General features: G+C 36.9%; 1 protein-coding gene and 1 long non-coding RNA gene across 2 annotated transcripts; both read right to left on the bottom strand.

Annotated features, from left to right (window-relative positions):
* Window positions 1–784: 784 nt before the first annotated feature.
* On the bottom strand, window positions 785–11,434 carry LOC126371149 (uncharacterized). The gene is made up of 2 exons (XR_007566966.1): window positions 10,803–11,434; window positions 785–1,255 (listed from the first exon to the last, which is right to left on the bottom strand). It is a non-coding gene; the product is annotated as an uncharacterized LOC126371149 (long non-coding RNA).
* Window positions 11,435–11,680: 246 nt separating this feature from the next.
* LOC126369996 (titin-like) lies at window positions 11,681–16,364 on the bottom strand. The gene has a single exon (XM_050014620.1). It carries the CDS (start codon window positions 16,338–16,340, stop codon window positions 11,697–11,699), a length of 4,644 nt encoding a protein of 1,547 aa, XP_049870577.1. The 5' UTR covers window positions 16,341–16,364; the 3' UTR covers window positions 11,681–11,696.
* Window positions 16,365–16,369: the final 5 nt, after the last annotated feature.

Raw genomic sequence — 16,369 nt, 5'->3', positions numbered from 1 at the left:
ACAAACCTTGGAAGAATTTTAACAGTGCGCGTTTTATCAAATCAACATCATACAAACATAGAACCAAATTGATCAGTGCAGTGTTACGATAATGGAATCCGCTGACGTAATAGGCTATTTCAGTTCATTTCGAAATCGACAAGTTCGCATATGATGTGTGTTTATTTCTTGCTTCTGACTCTGAATCATCTCCTACAGACTAAGTATGAGAGGTGGTCTTTTTTCGAGATTTAAGCCCACCCTTTACTGTAGATAATGGATCATTTTTACCACCAGAATTTATTTTTTCTTATATTCGACGTCGTTACTATAATAGCAATTTTTGATATTGGATTGTTTGGATTCTTTCTGCTTTCATTTTGTCTTAACTATTCTCCTAATTCTTCATAATTTTACTTTCCGTGACTGTAAATTTATGAAAACACGATAAAGGACTTTCCAAGTTACTTTTGTCAAAAACAATATAGACCGCGCTGTACAGTTTTTTCTTCGTTTACTAATTTCACGGATAACAGACATATGCATCTTTTACCTTTACTACACCTTTATACCAGCATAAAATGCTTCATCGAAGCAGCTTAATGTTTTCGAACCAAAATTTTGGTTAACAAACTGGTAAGCACTACTTACTTGTTGCTCGGTGATAAGATCAGTCGCTATGATATATATTTATTACTTTGGCTTGCAAAAATGTGCAAACACTCTGCCAGCGCTTAGCTAGGAAGACATCTTTCCCCGTTTTGCTTTATGGTCAATTTTATTCAGGAATACAATAAGACATAAATAAAAAAGAAGATCTTTATTACAAAACCCTTAATTTACAACAACGATATAAATAACAGATGTTTGGCACCAAAAGATAATATTTGGTTGTTTCATTCGACTGTTGTCTTTATAAATACTTTGGAATGCCCAGCAACGATTTGGTTCACTTCTTTTACATGGGTAAACATCTATTTTTACTTGTTTTCCAAAATTATTTTCTTCTGTGTTTCCATTTTCAAATTATTCTTCAACCTTCAAGTTCCTTCGATGATCTGTGTTTTTTTTTTATTGTTGTTTCTGTGTCTATCTTTGACGTAGTTTTTGTGGTTTGTGAGCTGCTGAGTTTGGTCTTAATAAATGCTTGTAAATAACATCGCTTAAATTAAACCTTATTACTAAAATTACGGTTTCTTATACTAATGTACATGTTCTGTCTCCATGCCCATCTCGGCCATTGGTCTCATTTCTTGAGTTGATTCTCGGCCATTACCTGAAAACAAATGAAAAAAAATTAGATGATATTCATGATAGTAGATTTTTAAATGTTTTAAGTTCTTTCATCTGTCCGCAGAGCAGGTGATAATCATTTATGGTCCAAGCATGAAGTTGAAAACAATTTCAAAAATTATTGGTTTAGGCCTGTGCTGGATTGGAACCTGCGACCTTACAGTGAGAGTCAAGCGTTCTTTCAACTGGGCTACCACGGCTCTTTCTTCCTACATTTATTCTACACGGCTTTCTTCAAACAACATAACTACTATGTGTAAATAATGCTTTTGGTCTAATTTCTGATGCACTGTGTAGTGTTAAATTAGCAAATATAAAAAAGAGGCGATTAATAATCAAGAATTTAGTACAACTCTACACCTTAACAAAACTCTGCAATGTATCCAGTACTTATAATAAAGAACATGACACCTCTCCTACACAAGAAACATTCTAATGTGCAAAAATCTCTCGGGAATTCCACAAACCACGAAATTAGCTCCAACTGCTGTAAAAATATACTTGAATTTATGATTTTGCTACGACGTTCCGCCTAGCATTCATTTTAATATGAATTCATCCGTCATTTTCGTTACTATTCAATTAGATATTTTGGCTGAAATCCATAGCAATTTTCGTGACGAGCGCAAAGAAAATATTATCACAAATAATTCCGGAAACGCCCGTCATAAACTATGTAGAATTCACATCTGGTGATATTTGTGCGTTTATACATGTTGTTTTATATTAATTAAATGACGCTTTTATCTGTTATTTATGTTAAGTCTTAGGCCAGACAAAAATAATTATGAAAATGTCCCACAAACGCGAACTGACGTCGAGTGTTAAATATAGACAAGGTTTTGGAGACACGGTCGGATAGCAGTATTAAAACATACGTTTTAAAATTGTAGCATTTATTTTGCACTTATTAAAGATTCTTCTTCTATAATGTCAGTTGTTGGTTGGTTGGGTTACTATTGAGCCGCCAAAGGCCCCTGACATGGCTCATGTAACGACTACTTACTTACATCAGTAAGTAGTAACCGGGACCAACAGCTTAACGTGCCTCCCGAAGCACGCATCATCTTACTTTCGGACAACCAGGTGATTAGCCTGTAATGTCCTAACCAAACTAGGGATCACAAAGTGATTTTTGTGTCCCCACCGGGATTTGAACCCGGGACCACCGGATCGTGAGCCCAACGCTCAAAACACGCTGGACCATAGAGACCGTTAAAGCCGTTAAACTAAAGATTAATAAACTGCCTATCTTCATTTGTGCGGATGAAGAAAACATTCATTGTTAAATGATTTCTTTTGTATCACTAATTTTGTGACACATTTATGTACTTAGTGATTTATTTTTCTGTGTTCTTTAATTGGTTAGGTTACTTTTGTATCATTAATTTTATGGTACATTAGTGATTTATTTTTCTGTGTTGTTTAATTGGTGAGGTACATTATGAGCATGCTAGTAGTAATAAATCGAGGATTGTGCTTTGAACTGTACACAGACGCGACCTCAAGCCACTCGCCGTAGCGGGAATCACCGTTCGGGGAGTCTCTGTCAATGTCATAATTCCATTTCATTATACTAAAAGAGTGGTATTAATAAATCAATCTCAGCTGAGACTGTCCTCAAGATCATGCTCAAGTCCCTGTTTTTATATAAGAACTGTCACATTAACATGATCTAAGCTGCGATTAGTTTATTTGTTTATTGCGAATGTTTGTTTTTGTTGGTTGTACTTTTTTAAATAAATAAATACCACCCCTACTTCAAATATCTATCCGAACAATTAGTCGTATGTCATCTATCACCTGGCAAGCGAGCACGACCTATCTGTCATCGAATGACACACCCTCGTCCACACACACACATCTGTTATCTCTCATACTTTTGTTTTTCCTCTAGCTTCTGCTTTCACAGCTAATTTCACTTCTCTCGTTCGCCAACCGAATGATAAATGGTCTTCTTTGTGTATTTTAATGTATTTATACATTTCGTCAACACACTTTTTTATTACCGTAGGTCGCATTTAGCACGCAACGACGTGTTTTCAGCTAGAAAATGTTTTCGAGTTACATTAGATTTCTTTGCGTTCCGTAAATAGTTTTGAGACGTTTGAATTTGTTTTTCTTTAAAAACCGCTGTTACGATTAGCGTCTTATTTTTCTTCACTGCACGTTCTTCAATCCCAATGGTACGTCAGAGTTATGATAAGGTTGAAAAGTCCAATCAGTTTCTTGCAAAATTAATAAATTAACTGATACCTACTAAAACATAAATTTTACAATCATGACAACTGATGGTTCATAATTTCGCCACCGTTTACGAATAATTCGCTGGGTTCACTGACTGCACTCTTGCTCTTTTATTAGACATTCACCATACGATAAACTAAGTTCATACACGTTACTTCACCGAGCTTTCTGTTAGGCCAACGTGACAGGTGGTATCGCCGTCTAAAATGAGCCAACTGTGTTAGTGGAAAGTGCATTTAAGATAAATTAATAACTCATTTCATTGAGGAGCTCGGTGGCGCAGCGGTTAACGCGCTCGGTCTGCGATTGTTGAAGTTTTTTAAGCAACTTTCGCAAAGGCCGGTCATAGGATGGGTGACCACAAAAAAAAAGTTTTCATCTCGAGCTCCTCCGTGCTTCGTAAGGCAGGTTAAGCCGTTGGTCCCGGCTGCATTAGCAGTCGTTAATAACCACCAATCCGCACTGGGCCCGCGTGGTGGTTTAAGGCCCGATCTCCCTATCCATCCATAGGGAAGGCTCGTGCCCCAGCAGTGGGGACGTTAATGGGCTGGTGATGATGATGATGATGATGATGAATAACTCACTGATGCAAAACCGGTACCGGGGTTTGCAACGGCGCTCCCCGTTTGAGAAGCCGATGTACCACATAATAACCACAGTGGTTGTCAAAAAATCAGAAAAACAAATCTAAGAAAGAAAGAAGTCCCACTGATATTAAAAACTTCTAAAAGTAAGTACAAGTGACATCAAAAAGTAAAAGTACTTAAATCCAAAAGTACTTAGTTTGATATCGCTTGAAATAAACCTTTTGTAATACAATCAAAGAGATATTTTGACTGAGTAGGTATGATTTATGGATTGAACGCTCTCCAAAGCTGCGTCGTAAATAAAAAGAGTAGCCGCCGCGTGCGCAGCGCAGGAAACGTTGAGCTTCTAATTGACTTTGCAAAAACATGTTAATAACTTCTACTAAACTATAAAGCTACTGCTAATTCCTCGGATAACATTTTGTTAAGAATCTTGTTAAGTAAGTATGTCTGTCATTTAGCTTAACAATGTGAAATAGAGTGGACTAGTTTTTTTTTTTTTTTTTTTTTTTTTTTTGACGTGACTTATTGTAGATTTGCCGCAGATGGCATTAACTACTTGGCCGGACAAATGGGGAGCGCTGAAGGCTCTCACCCGGTACAACGTTTAAGACAACAGGCCTGAGGGTGCCCAGTTGGGCGCGAACCTCGGCTCAGGGCGTCGTCTGAGAGGAAAAATATTTGAAAGAATTAATCGACCCTAGTGGGTCGATAGCGATAAGCGCTGAATGAGGGAAATCGTCGACCACGCCGGCGGGGTCGGTATCGGGGTCCTGAAGTGTTTGGTGTCGCGAGCTGATTGGCTGCCTCTATGGCTAGGGTAATCGGGTCGTCGGGATCGTATATTACGTCCTTCGAGTGGACTAGTGTATAAGTAATAATAATAAGACAAAATCAACAGGGCTAACATGCGAAAGCTGATAAAATTATCGATCGATTCAATAAATTTTGTCAAAATCGATAAGTTTATTTTTTTCCCTAACATGCGTGCCACGTGATTTTGTTCGTATTTTGGATGACATGACTTATTTGGGTTCACATATTAGCACCAATCGACAAAACGACATAATTATGTCGTCAGAATCGATAAAATGACCGTGACAAAATATCACGTAGCACATGTTAGCTAAAAAGCCACAACAAAGCATTTAATCTAAAAAGTTAAATTGCAACTTGGCACTTGCGCATACTTAATAAAAAAGTGCGCATTGTCAACAAATGTCAAATAAGAATATTGCTTTTTTTAGGTGAATTGTTTTAATAGGGCCTTTTTGACCTCCCTTCCCCCTCCGAATCGGTTTTAGTAGAGTTATGATGGATATCGCGAGACCACGAAATTCTTATGTAAGTACTAACTTGAGTAAGTGCTACCTTTTTTTAATGTTAATTTATATTTTTATTTATTCATCAAATTGTTACTTACTCACTAATAGTTGCAATGTTAATAAAATATATAACAAAGTCAAATTAAAAAACCTACACTAAAATACGTCAAAATACACAAATATATAAAAGAAACCAGACAAACAAAAAAAAACTAGTGGTACTTGTTATTAAACTCAATAGATACTGTACTCCACATTTATTATTCGCAAAGGCGTCTCGGAATGTTTTAACCATTATAAAATAAACCATTTTTTTTTCTCCAACAAAACGTAAGTACTTCACATTCTTGAGATCTGTCCAACGCATTAATGCAGTTGCAAACCTTGAACCGAGTGGCAACAAGAGTGTATTGAAATATTTAAAGAAAATGTAAAAAAAATAAATTTCGAATATTTTCACTTGAATTTTATAAGTACTTATCGACTAATTATAGGCAGAGATTCTTGCTGTAATGTTCTTGACAGTAATATGTACAATGTAAGTACTTATTGATTTTCATACTTTTCAGATTGATTTGTTAAGTATTTTTATGCATATTTTTACTATACCTAATTATAATAATATGCTAATAATTACAACCGATGATTTTGTTTCATAGTTTTTTCATTATATATTAATAATCCCATCAAAAACATAAATGTGAAATGAGAGCCAAGTTCAATATTATGATATACCTATGCCTTGGTTATTGACTTCAACGATAAAAGAAGTGAGATCTAAAATGGCTGCCATCAATGGTCAATCCTGTAATTTATCAAACAATCAATCAATCAATAATACTTTATTGCACAACAAACATAAGCACAATAGGCGGCCTTAGCAATAAGGCCAACAGCAATTATTATTATTATTTATTTATAACAACATAAAATATAATTAAATAAATAAATATAAATATAATTAAATATAATAAATAAAAATAATTTAAAATATAATTTCTTCTGATAACTTAACATAATATATTGTAGCCTAAGATCCGACATGGCTAGTTTTTATATACGAATTATTATCTTCGATGGCTAGTTTCTACCAGCAAATCAGAACTGCTTGAGCTTGCCCAGTTGGGGGCGAACCTCGGCTCAGGGCAACGTCGGAGAGGATTATAATTGAAAGAATTAATCGACCCTAGTGGGCCGATAGCGATAAACGTTGAGTGAGGGAAATCGTCGAGTTACGGCTGCCGATGAAATGAAAATTTATTGTCATAAATGTGGTAAATATATCGATGGAAGTAAACCTTATAGCGCTCAGCACATTTAGTTATATTGTGACATACAATAATAACTACTTACATAAAGTACTGGAAAATATTACAAAAACACTTATCTATATAAAAAAAGAAAGAAAAGAAAAAAAAAATAGAAAAAAATAGATAGTTGAGCTGAACGATGGCGGGAAATCATCACGGTCGATCTCGAGTATACACGCATCGACGTTTTAAGGATATTTTGATGTTATCATAAGTTACATAAGGATGATTTTCCTTAGAGAATAACACTGTAGATCTATGGTTTATGTATCTTCGACATGTTTACGCCAAACCGAAACTTGAAATAGAGCAGTTCACAAATTATTTTATCTCCATCCATTGATATTTATTTAAACATTGTCTGTTGTCGGTTCAATTTACTGAAACTGATCTAATGGTATTTACCTTCACGTCAACGTTTGCTATTTGCTATGTTACTATAGTGGTCTGCTTTTATGTCCCTTTGTTCAAAGATTAACATGAATCCAACAGGCAAAACCTCGCTATGTTTTGATATATTCCTCTCCTAGTTAAAAAACTAGTTAAAAAATTTAAATTGAAAGATAGGGTAGATTTTTATCTACCCGCAATCTTTCAATTTCAATTTTTAAATTTTCCTCGCCTTATGGTTGTGTGGCAGAAATCGCTTTAAGCGATAAGGCCGCCATTTGTCATGTACCTAGTTAAAGTCTTTTGTAATTATTTCTTTTTACTTTGGTGCAATAAAGTATATTTGCATTTATATTTAGAAGCGTCCAACAATAACTGCGTCACTTTTTAAATGGTCATACTGAGTTATTGTCGGACTACTCTACCTCTTTTTCGGTCTGTCGGAAGATTTTGTCGAAGTAGGCTGTGTGTCACTTTGTCTTTATATTCTAGTCTGTGTACAATAAACTGTTAAATACTTAAATAAGTAAGCAAAATTGCTAGATCCTCGTTTCAAACGAAACCTTTGGCACAAGGTAATCTTTTTCTCGAAATATAAATTGGTTGAGAGGTTGTACCTTAGCAGACTTGTTTCTTATTTATTAAAATAAAAAGGTTATTTAAGCCAAATCCGATTTAACCTCACTCAAACGTCCGATTGGATTTTACTAGAAAAACACCATCATAATTAGGTATTTTCATATCCAATTGCGTGTAGGTACTCTGTTAGATGGAAACATCGATGTAAAATAATGTAACTATAGGATGGAAGCAGATTACCGTTGGCGCTGCGCCGGCGACTTAATTTATAGGTGGTTATAAAGTAAACATCTGAACGCTGTAAAATTTGATTGCTAACGATTAATAGTCAATGCCGACTAATAAACTTGAGCAGGTGGTTTGGTTTATTATTTTTTAAATATTGTTAGATAAACTTGCTAAAAAGCTCTTCAAGCTATTTTCTGACTACTCTACTCATCAACTAATGTTGATGAAGAATATTTCAGGCGATTTCCTTTTTATTTAAGGACTGGTTGAAAATAAACTCGATCTAAATTTGAGGCTATAGATGCACATAGATTTACGTGTTAAAATTAAATGAGGAATGTTATAGAGCACGGAACTCTCTGCAACTATTAAACGTTTTTTCATGATGCTAATTCTCTGTACGTCAGTCTCTATTGGATTGGTATTCAGTTCAAACTACACTCAGGTTGTGAATGTGAAGTGGATCACCAATCTCATCAATCCTGGTGTCAGGGTCATTATTGAGCTGCCAAAGGTCCCTGACATAACTCACTCGCTTTGATAAATTAAGATAGTTTTACTCACTCACCGAAGCATCAAGGAGCTACAAGACTATCAGATGGACCACACCTTTGACAACAACAATGACACCACCCTCGTAGACAAACAAGCGGCTATTCCAAAAATTTCTAATGTCACGGAGTGATTTGTTATTTGGAACCGTTCCGATATTTACTTTACAATTAACACGAATACTAAGTCATATCATCTCCCTAACATTATCCCGTTTTTCACAGGGACCGTTTAACCTGAGGATTTTACAGGTCCGGTTTTTACAGAAGCGCCTGTCTGACCTTCCAACCCTCGCGGAAATCCAGCCCAATATAGGTTAGGTCACATATCTCCGAAAAAGAATTTCTCGGGAATGTGTGTTTCCTCACGATGTTTTCCTTCGCTGCTTCTTCACCGCTTCCTTGACGAAGTATTGGGAATCAATGAAACGACATCAGCATAGGAGTGGGTGTGTATACTCTCCACACCTACCTACCTCTTCTGGGATACAGGCGTTATGCTGTATGTCAACTAAATGAACTTAATTTGATGACAGAATAGTTAATCCTAATATTTGTCATATTACTAAAAAGTTCAGCATTATCCTTTCAAAGTTGATGATGCTGTTATTTTTTAATCTTTGGAAAAAATTACATCACAAAACTCGAACATTAATGTTTTTTGAGTTTCGAATCGCTGCCTGATGGAAAAAAATTGTAAAAGGAAAAAAAACACGTGAAGCACCTCAGAATATTCCCGCGTAGAGCAACCACAAGCTGGCGAGCAGCAAAACGAGGATGAGGTAGGTGGCGATCAGGTTCGTGGTCTCGTGGTTCGGCATGGCGGCAGCTGCACTGGACAACAAGCTCCACTGGACTAGTGCTGGACAACCCGCGACACAGCGCCCGCGCCTCCTACGCTCGTCGCAAATATACCCAATACTGATGACAGGTGGACGATATCGCGACGCCGCTACATCCGATACTTGGGATATTTCTAGCGGGATATTGAAATATCTCATAGAATTGGAACTGGAACCGACGTCACAGTGTTTAGATGACTGTCGCTTGACTACTGCTAACGCTGATAACGATATACGAAAATAAATCATGACAAATTATTTGAATATTTGCTATTTCCTTCAGTTTTTTATCATGTTGTGTTTATCATTTTGAAATCAACTGTTTTATTTCAGAGAATTAAGGGAAATAAGTTATTGACACCATAACGAAAACTTTGAGGATGATTTAGACCTATTCTGAGTTGATATCAAGTGGATTTTATTTTTCATTACGGTGTCATTACCTCTAAGCCATTCTCAGGTTATAACCATTAAGTTTACGTCGTACCTACAGCGCTTAAGACCTTAACTCAAACATAATTCTGCTCATCCTGAAGAATACTAATTGTCTTAGTGCCCTGATAAACATCAGCTTCATAACGTGTAATGAAAGTATTAACTAATAGTTCGTAGCCTCAAATATTGAATACGTCGTCACGATCCACATCATAGAACAAGACACAAAAGGAGACTATTTTACTTCTAGTCAAATAGACTTCACAAGGCAACTTCAGAAATAAATTAAGTACTTATCCAAAAACAAGGTTTAAACTAGCTTCATATTCAGCACATTCCACTCACTTGGCACTAGAAGACGACCGAGTAGAGCAGCCAGAGGAAGAAGAGTAAGATGACGAGGATCATGTAGGTTGCGGCCAAGTTGACCGTCTCCGCGTTGATAGGCATGGTTGATGCCGCGGCTAGCTCCCGAACACTGGGATCCTAATTCCGATATCCGCAGTATTGTACGTCATCACACAGGGACCTACTCGAAGGAATTCAAAATTTGCAAACTCCAGGAATTTTCAAATCTTCATTACTGATTCCAAAGAGGCTGATAATTGGAAACGGTTGCTCTAAATTGACATCATTATATCTGTTTAGCTTAGATGGAGTTACTTATTATAAAAGTCCAGAAGAATATAACTCCTTAGTTCTCTTATTTCTAGCTACAATTTACTCATCAGGATCTAATTCTTCAGTCATATTATTTGGAGGTCGGCTCATTATTTTCTAGAGAAAAATAAAAATAGAACAGCTAACCGCGGTGTCATCATTATGTCCTACTCAAATCTTTCAGGAGGAGGCAACAATTTATAGACACACCTACGAGATTATAAAATGGTCGTTGCTAGGTGGAGAAACTGATTCACGACCACAGAATCAGGGTTGCAACTCAAGTTTAAATGAAGCGGATATACATGTTGCAAATATAATAGAAGCTAAGAGAAAAGAGGTGCAGAAAATGAAGAAAATAATAATATGTACTTACAGTGTTAGAAAGCTGAGTACAGCAACCAGAGTGATACTAAGAGTAGCAGCAGGATGCAGTAGGTGGCTACGAGATTCACTCCTTCCGCGGAATTCATTGTGGTGTCGGTGGTGTATTCTCGGGGGCGGTCCACTGGCGACTACTGAGCTCCTACATTGTTTTAAAGAATTACGCGACATTTCAAAATCTATTTTCTGTAACGTGACGCGAACGCATTAATTACGCGCGCAACATTTTTTAACATAGGTAAAGTCTTACAAGCAGTATTTATATTTATCTTTTTCTTTGTTTACGTTGTTATTCTTGGGGCCCTTTATTCATCGGCCAAACGAGCTTGTTTACTAACAAAGATATAACAAACAACTTAAGTTATAAATACTTTTATATTTTTTATAAATGTTTAATTTAAAAAATCAATGTCAAATCTGGATTTCTCCAGCTACTGGTTACGGCCCTGTCTTGGATTTACGTCTCTGGAGGATGATAAACGTGCTATTTGCGTGTTCGCCTTGCTGGAGCATCGTGGCGTAATTTTTAGCAGACTTACAATACGCGTTTTGTAACGGTGTGGGTTTGAATTATTTATAGTTCCATCTTGAAGCAGATTGATGGAAGTATGACCTAGATGTGTTTGTGGCAGACAGAACACACGCCCGTTATTCCCATCAAGGCATAACAAAAGCCACAAGTCGTCTGAGAAAATAAAGTATAGGAGTTATGTTGTACAGATAAGGATCTATAAGATTTAACATTTTACCTCTAATGAAACTAACATCTACACAAAAAATATTTTAATTAAACAAATTAGTAATAAATTGTGAAAAATACTAATATCACATTGAGATTATTCTCATTTTTGTGGTATGAAAATAAATGTTTGATGTGAAGAGCGAACTATTTCGGTGGACTTTTAGCGTCAGCGCCACTCTCCTTTTCATCTTTATTCATCTTCTCTTGCTCATTTTCGCCTTCCTCAACATTCAATCGAACATGTCCGCGTGGTATTTTAGGCTTCTTTTCATCTGGTTCCGTTTCAAGATACACTTCTACACTTGAATCAGATTCAATTATTTTAGACATGTCTTTTCCTTTACTAGGCCCTTCCTTTCCAGAAACTTTTGCAGGAACTTGTTTTACAGGAATATCCTTTGCAGAAACTTGTCTTACGGGAACTTCCTTTGCAATTTTGGACGACTTCTCTTTCATGATGAAGTCTTCCACGCCGTAGCTGGTGTGAGATACACTATCAACCGGTGACAAGTCAGCACGTTCCTTTTCTAATAATTCTCTCATAGTCAATGTTTTTTTTATGGGCTCTGTTTCTGGCTCAACGATAGTTTCAGGAGATGCTTTGGCTTTTTTTTTAATATCGTCGACATATGACATTATTGATTGTGCATGAAATTGTTTCTTCTTTTCTGCATCAGCATTGCTACTTATGGAATATTTGTCACCTTTAGGCACTTCAAATGTTTCTACATCTTCGTTAAATGTAAGAAAAGCTTTATGATCTTTTGGATCGTAAGTACTAGGTATATTAGGTAAAGTTGGTTTCTGTGGTTCATCATGAATAGCTAAACCTGTACTATCGGGCAGTTCGTCTCCAGTAAGTTCTTTTTGCTGCATTTCTTTGAGAAGCAATTTTAAATTCTGTCTCTCGTCCTCCATTTGCAAAGTATCCTTTGATTGTAAGACTTTTGGCTTTGAGCCTTGCATAAGATCTTTCATTTTTTTACCTATCGATTTCGAAGCCACTTTTTCATCTATTTCCTGCATCGACTCACTCGATGAATAAAGTTTACTTTCTTGTTTCAACAGTGGAGTTTCATAGCTTTTATAAGTGGTTGCACTTCCTGTGGAGAGTCTTTCATCTGGTGGAGGTAAAAGAGACCGCTCTATCACTGAGGCAGCTTCAGATGGTAATTGTTCGACTTTTTTCTTATCTTCTTGTGAATATGTGATTTTATTCAGTTCTATTTCTACTTCAGAAGATTTTGGTCTTTTATCTAATTCCCATTCTTCAGTTTCGAAAGGAACAATGGCCTCATCTTGAGAATACTTTATATGAGATAACTCCTCTTCGACGGCTGCCTTATCGACGCCAAGAACCGTTGACTTACGTCTTTCATGACTAGGCTTAGGCGGCTCCTCATCTTCTGATTGATCCGTAATAGATGTTTTCTTATACGGGAACACGTTTGGTTCAGAAGATTTTCTTCTGCTATTAAGCGGCCAAGGAGAATTTTCTTCTTGAGTGGCTGTAGTTTCTTTTTCCAGTGGTTCTTTTGCAAACACTGCAATATCAGAAAGCTTGAAAGATTTCTTTGGTTTCAATTCTTGTTCCACGTGGGGATGGGTGAGAATAGAACCTTCTTTTGGTGGTGTAGTTTCTTTGTCCTTAAGTTGTGTGCCAGATTCATCCAAGTCCTCGTAACCTACTTCTGTTTTTAAATCAAAAGTAGATTTTCTACTTAAACTTCGAAGTAAGCGGGGCATACTTACCTCCATTGAAACACTTGTGGATGATGATGTAGATGTATGAGGTTTCTTATCTACTGTACTTATTTCTACAGTCGATTGTTCCAATGGACCACGGTCTTTAAGATATACAATTTCTTTAGATGATGAGTCTTTCTTAGGTAATGAGACATGTTTAAGAGAGGCCTCTTTAGCCGGCAAGACTTCTTCAGGTGATTCATGTTTAGTAGATTTAGACTCTTTAAGTGATTCAGCTTCTTGAGGCGATACGACTTCTCCAAGTGATACAGCTTTTTTAGGCGATTCAACCTCTTTCGATGATACAACTTCTTTAGGTGACACGGTCTCTTTAGGCGATGCAATATGTTTTGGTGACATAGCCTCTTTAGGTGATACAACTTCTTGAGGTGGTACGGCCTGTTTAGGTGATTCAGCCTCTTTAGACGATACAATTTCTTTCGGTGATATAACTTCTTTAGGTGACACGGTCTCTTTAGGCGATGCAATATGTTTTGGTGACATAGCCTCTTTAGGTGATACAACTTCTTGAGGTGGTACGGCCTGTTTAGGTGATTCAGCCTCTTTAGACGATACAATTTCTTTCGGTGATATAACTTCTTTAGGTGATACGGTCTCTTTAGGCGATACAACTTCTTTTGGTGACACAACCTCTTTAGGAGATATTTTTTCTTTGGGTGACGAAGTCTTTACAGGTGAAGCACCCTCTATAGGCGATACAATTTCTTGAGGTGATACGGCCTGTTTAGGCGATGCGGTATCTTCTGGTGATGTAACCTCTTTCGGTGATATAATTTCTTGAGGTGATACATCCTCTTTACGCGATTCAGCCTCTTTAGGAGATACTTCTTTGGGTGACACAACCTCTTTCGGAGATAATTGTTCATTAAGTGACGTAGTCTGTTCAGGTGATGCACCAACTATAGGTGATCCAATTTCTTTAAAAGATTCACCATCTTTACGTGATAAAGCTTTTTTAGGTGATACAATTAGTGTAGGTGATACGGCTTCTTTAGGCGATGCGATATCTTTTGGTGATATAACCTCTTTCGATGATATAACTTCTTTAGGTGATAAGGCCTCTTTAGGCAATTCAGCCTCTTTGGATGATACAACTTCTTTAGGTGACACAACCTCTTTAGGAGATAAATGTTTATTAGGTGACGTAGTCCGTTCAGGTGATGAACCCACTACAGGTAATCCAATTTCTTTAGAAGATTCATCCTCTTTAGGTGATTCATCCTCTTTAGGTGATTCATCCTCTTTAGGTGATACAATTTCTTTTAGTGGTATGGCCTCTTTAGGCGATACAATATCTTTTGGTGATATAGCCTCTTTCGGTAATATAACTTCTTTAGGTGATACGGCCTCTTTAGCTGACTCAGCCTCTTTAGGCGATACAAGTTCTTTAGCAGATTCAGCTTCTTTAGGTGATATTGTCTCTTCAGGTGATACAGTATCTATTGGTGATACAACTCCTTTAGGCGATGTAGCCTCGTTAGGCGATTCAGCCTCTTTAGGTGATATGGCCTCTTGAGGCGATTCAGCCTCTTTAAGTGATACAACTTCTTTAGGAGGTTCAGGTTTTTTAGGTGATATTGTCTCTTCAGGTGATACAGCATATATTGATGATCCAACTTCTTTAGGCGATACAGCCTCTTCAGGCAATTCAGCCTCTTTAGGTGATACAACTTCTTTGGGTGACACGACCTCTTTAGGTGATAATTGTTTATTAGGTGACGTAGTCAGTTCAGGTGATACGCCCACAATAGATGATCCAATTTCTTTAGAAGATTCACCCCCTTTAGGTGATATAATTTCTTTTGGTGATACGGCCTCTTTAGGTGACTCAGCCCCTTTAGGCGATACAACTTCTTTAGAAGATTCAGGTTTTTTAGGTGATATTGTCTCTTTAGGTGATACAGCCTCTATCGATAATACAACTTCTTTAGGCATTACAGCCTCTTCAATTGATTCGGCCCCTTTAGGTGATACGGCCTCTTGAGGCGCTGCCATAACTTTTGGTGGCATAACGTCTTTCGTTGATACAACTTCTTTAGGAGATTCAACCTCTTTAGTTGATACAGCCTTTTTAGGTGATACGATTTCTTTAGGTGATATGACTTCTTTAGGAGACACAGATTCTTTAGGTAACGTGATTTCTTTAAGAAATTCAGCATCTCTAGGTGACACAATTTCTTTAGATGACGTGGTTTCTTTCAGAGATTTACCGTATTTAGGTGATACATCCTCTTTAGGCGATACTGCCTCTTTAGGTAATACAGCTTCTTTAGGTGACTTAACTTCTTTATGTGATACATCCGCCTCAGGTAATATAGTATCTTTAAGTGATATGGCTTCTTTAGGCGATACGCCCTCTGTAGGCGATACAAGTTCTTTAGGTGATGTTAATCCTTTAAGAGATTGAACCTCTTTAGGTGACACGACTTTTTTAAGGGATTCAGTATTTTTAGGCGATACAACTTCTATAGGTGAAATAACTTCTTTAAGCGAGTCAGTCTTTACAAGTGATGCAGTTTCTTTAGGTGAAACTAGTTTTTTAGGAGACACGGCTTCTTCCGGTGGAACTATTACTTTAGATGATACAATATTTTTAAGTGAAATCATTTCTTTAGGTGACACGACCTCCTTAGGTGATACAGTTTTTTTAGGTGACACGGCTTCCTTAGTTAAAACTATTTTCTTAGGTGATTCGCCATCCTTAGGCGATACTATTTCTTTAGGTAACACTACGTCTCTAGGTGATGCAGTTTCTGTAAGCGATACTATTTCTTTAGATGAAAGTATTTCTTTAAGTGACACGGCTTCCTTAGACAAAACTATTTCTTTTCGTGACTCGGCTTTCATAGGTGATACTATTTCTTCTGCGAACACAGTCTCCTTATGCACTACGATTACTTGAGATGCATGGAATTCTGGCTCTTTAGGCAACATAATATCATTGTGTGACTCAGTTTCTTTTAGTGGTATTTCTCTATGTGACACAACTTCTTTAGGCGATACAATTTCTTTAGATGTCATACTTACTTCAGCAAGCGGACTTGCTGCCC

This window comes from Pectinophora gossypiella, chromosome 1 (genome assembly GCF_024362695.1).
Source record: "Pectinophora gossypiella chromosome 1, ilPecGoss1.1, whole genome shotgun sequence".
Lineage (NCBI taxonomy): Eukaryota > Metazoa > Arthropoda > Insecta > Lepidoptera > Gelechiidae > Pectinophora > Pectinophora gossypiella.
Note: the sequence above shows the minus strand (reverse complement) of the source record. Positions and strands in the feature narration are given on the sequence as shown.

Excerpts from the sequence above, each read along its gene's own strand:
- LOC126369996 (XM_050014620.1), bottom strand. The coding sequence starts at position 16,340 with ATGACATCTAAAGAAATTGTATCGCCTAAAGAAGTTGTGTCACATAGA.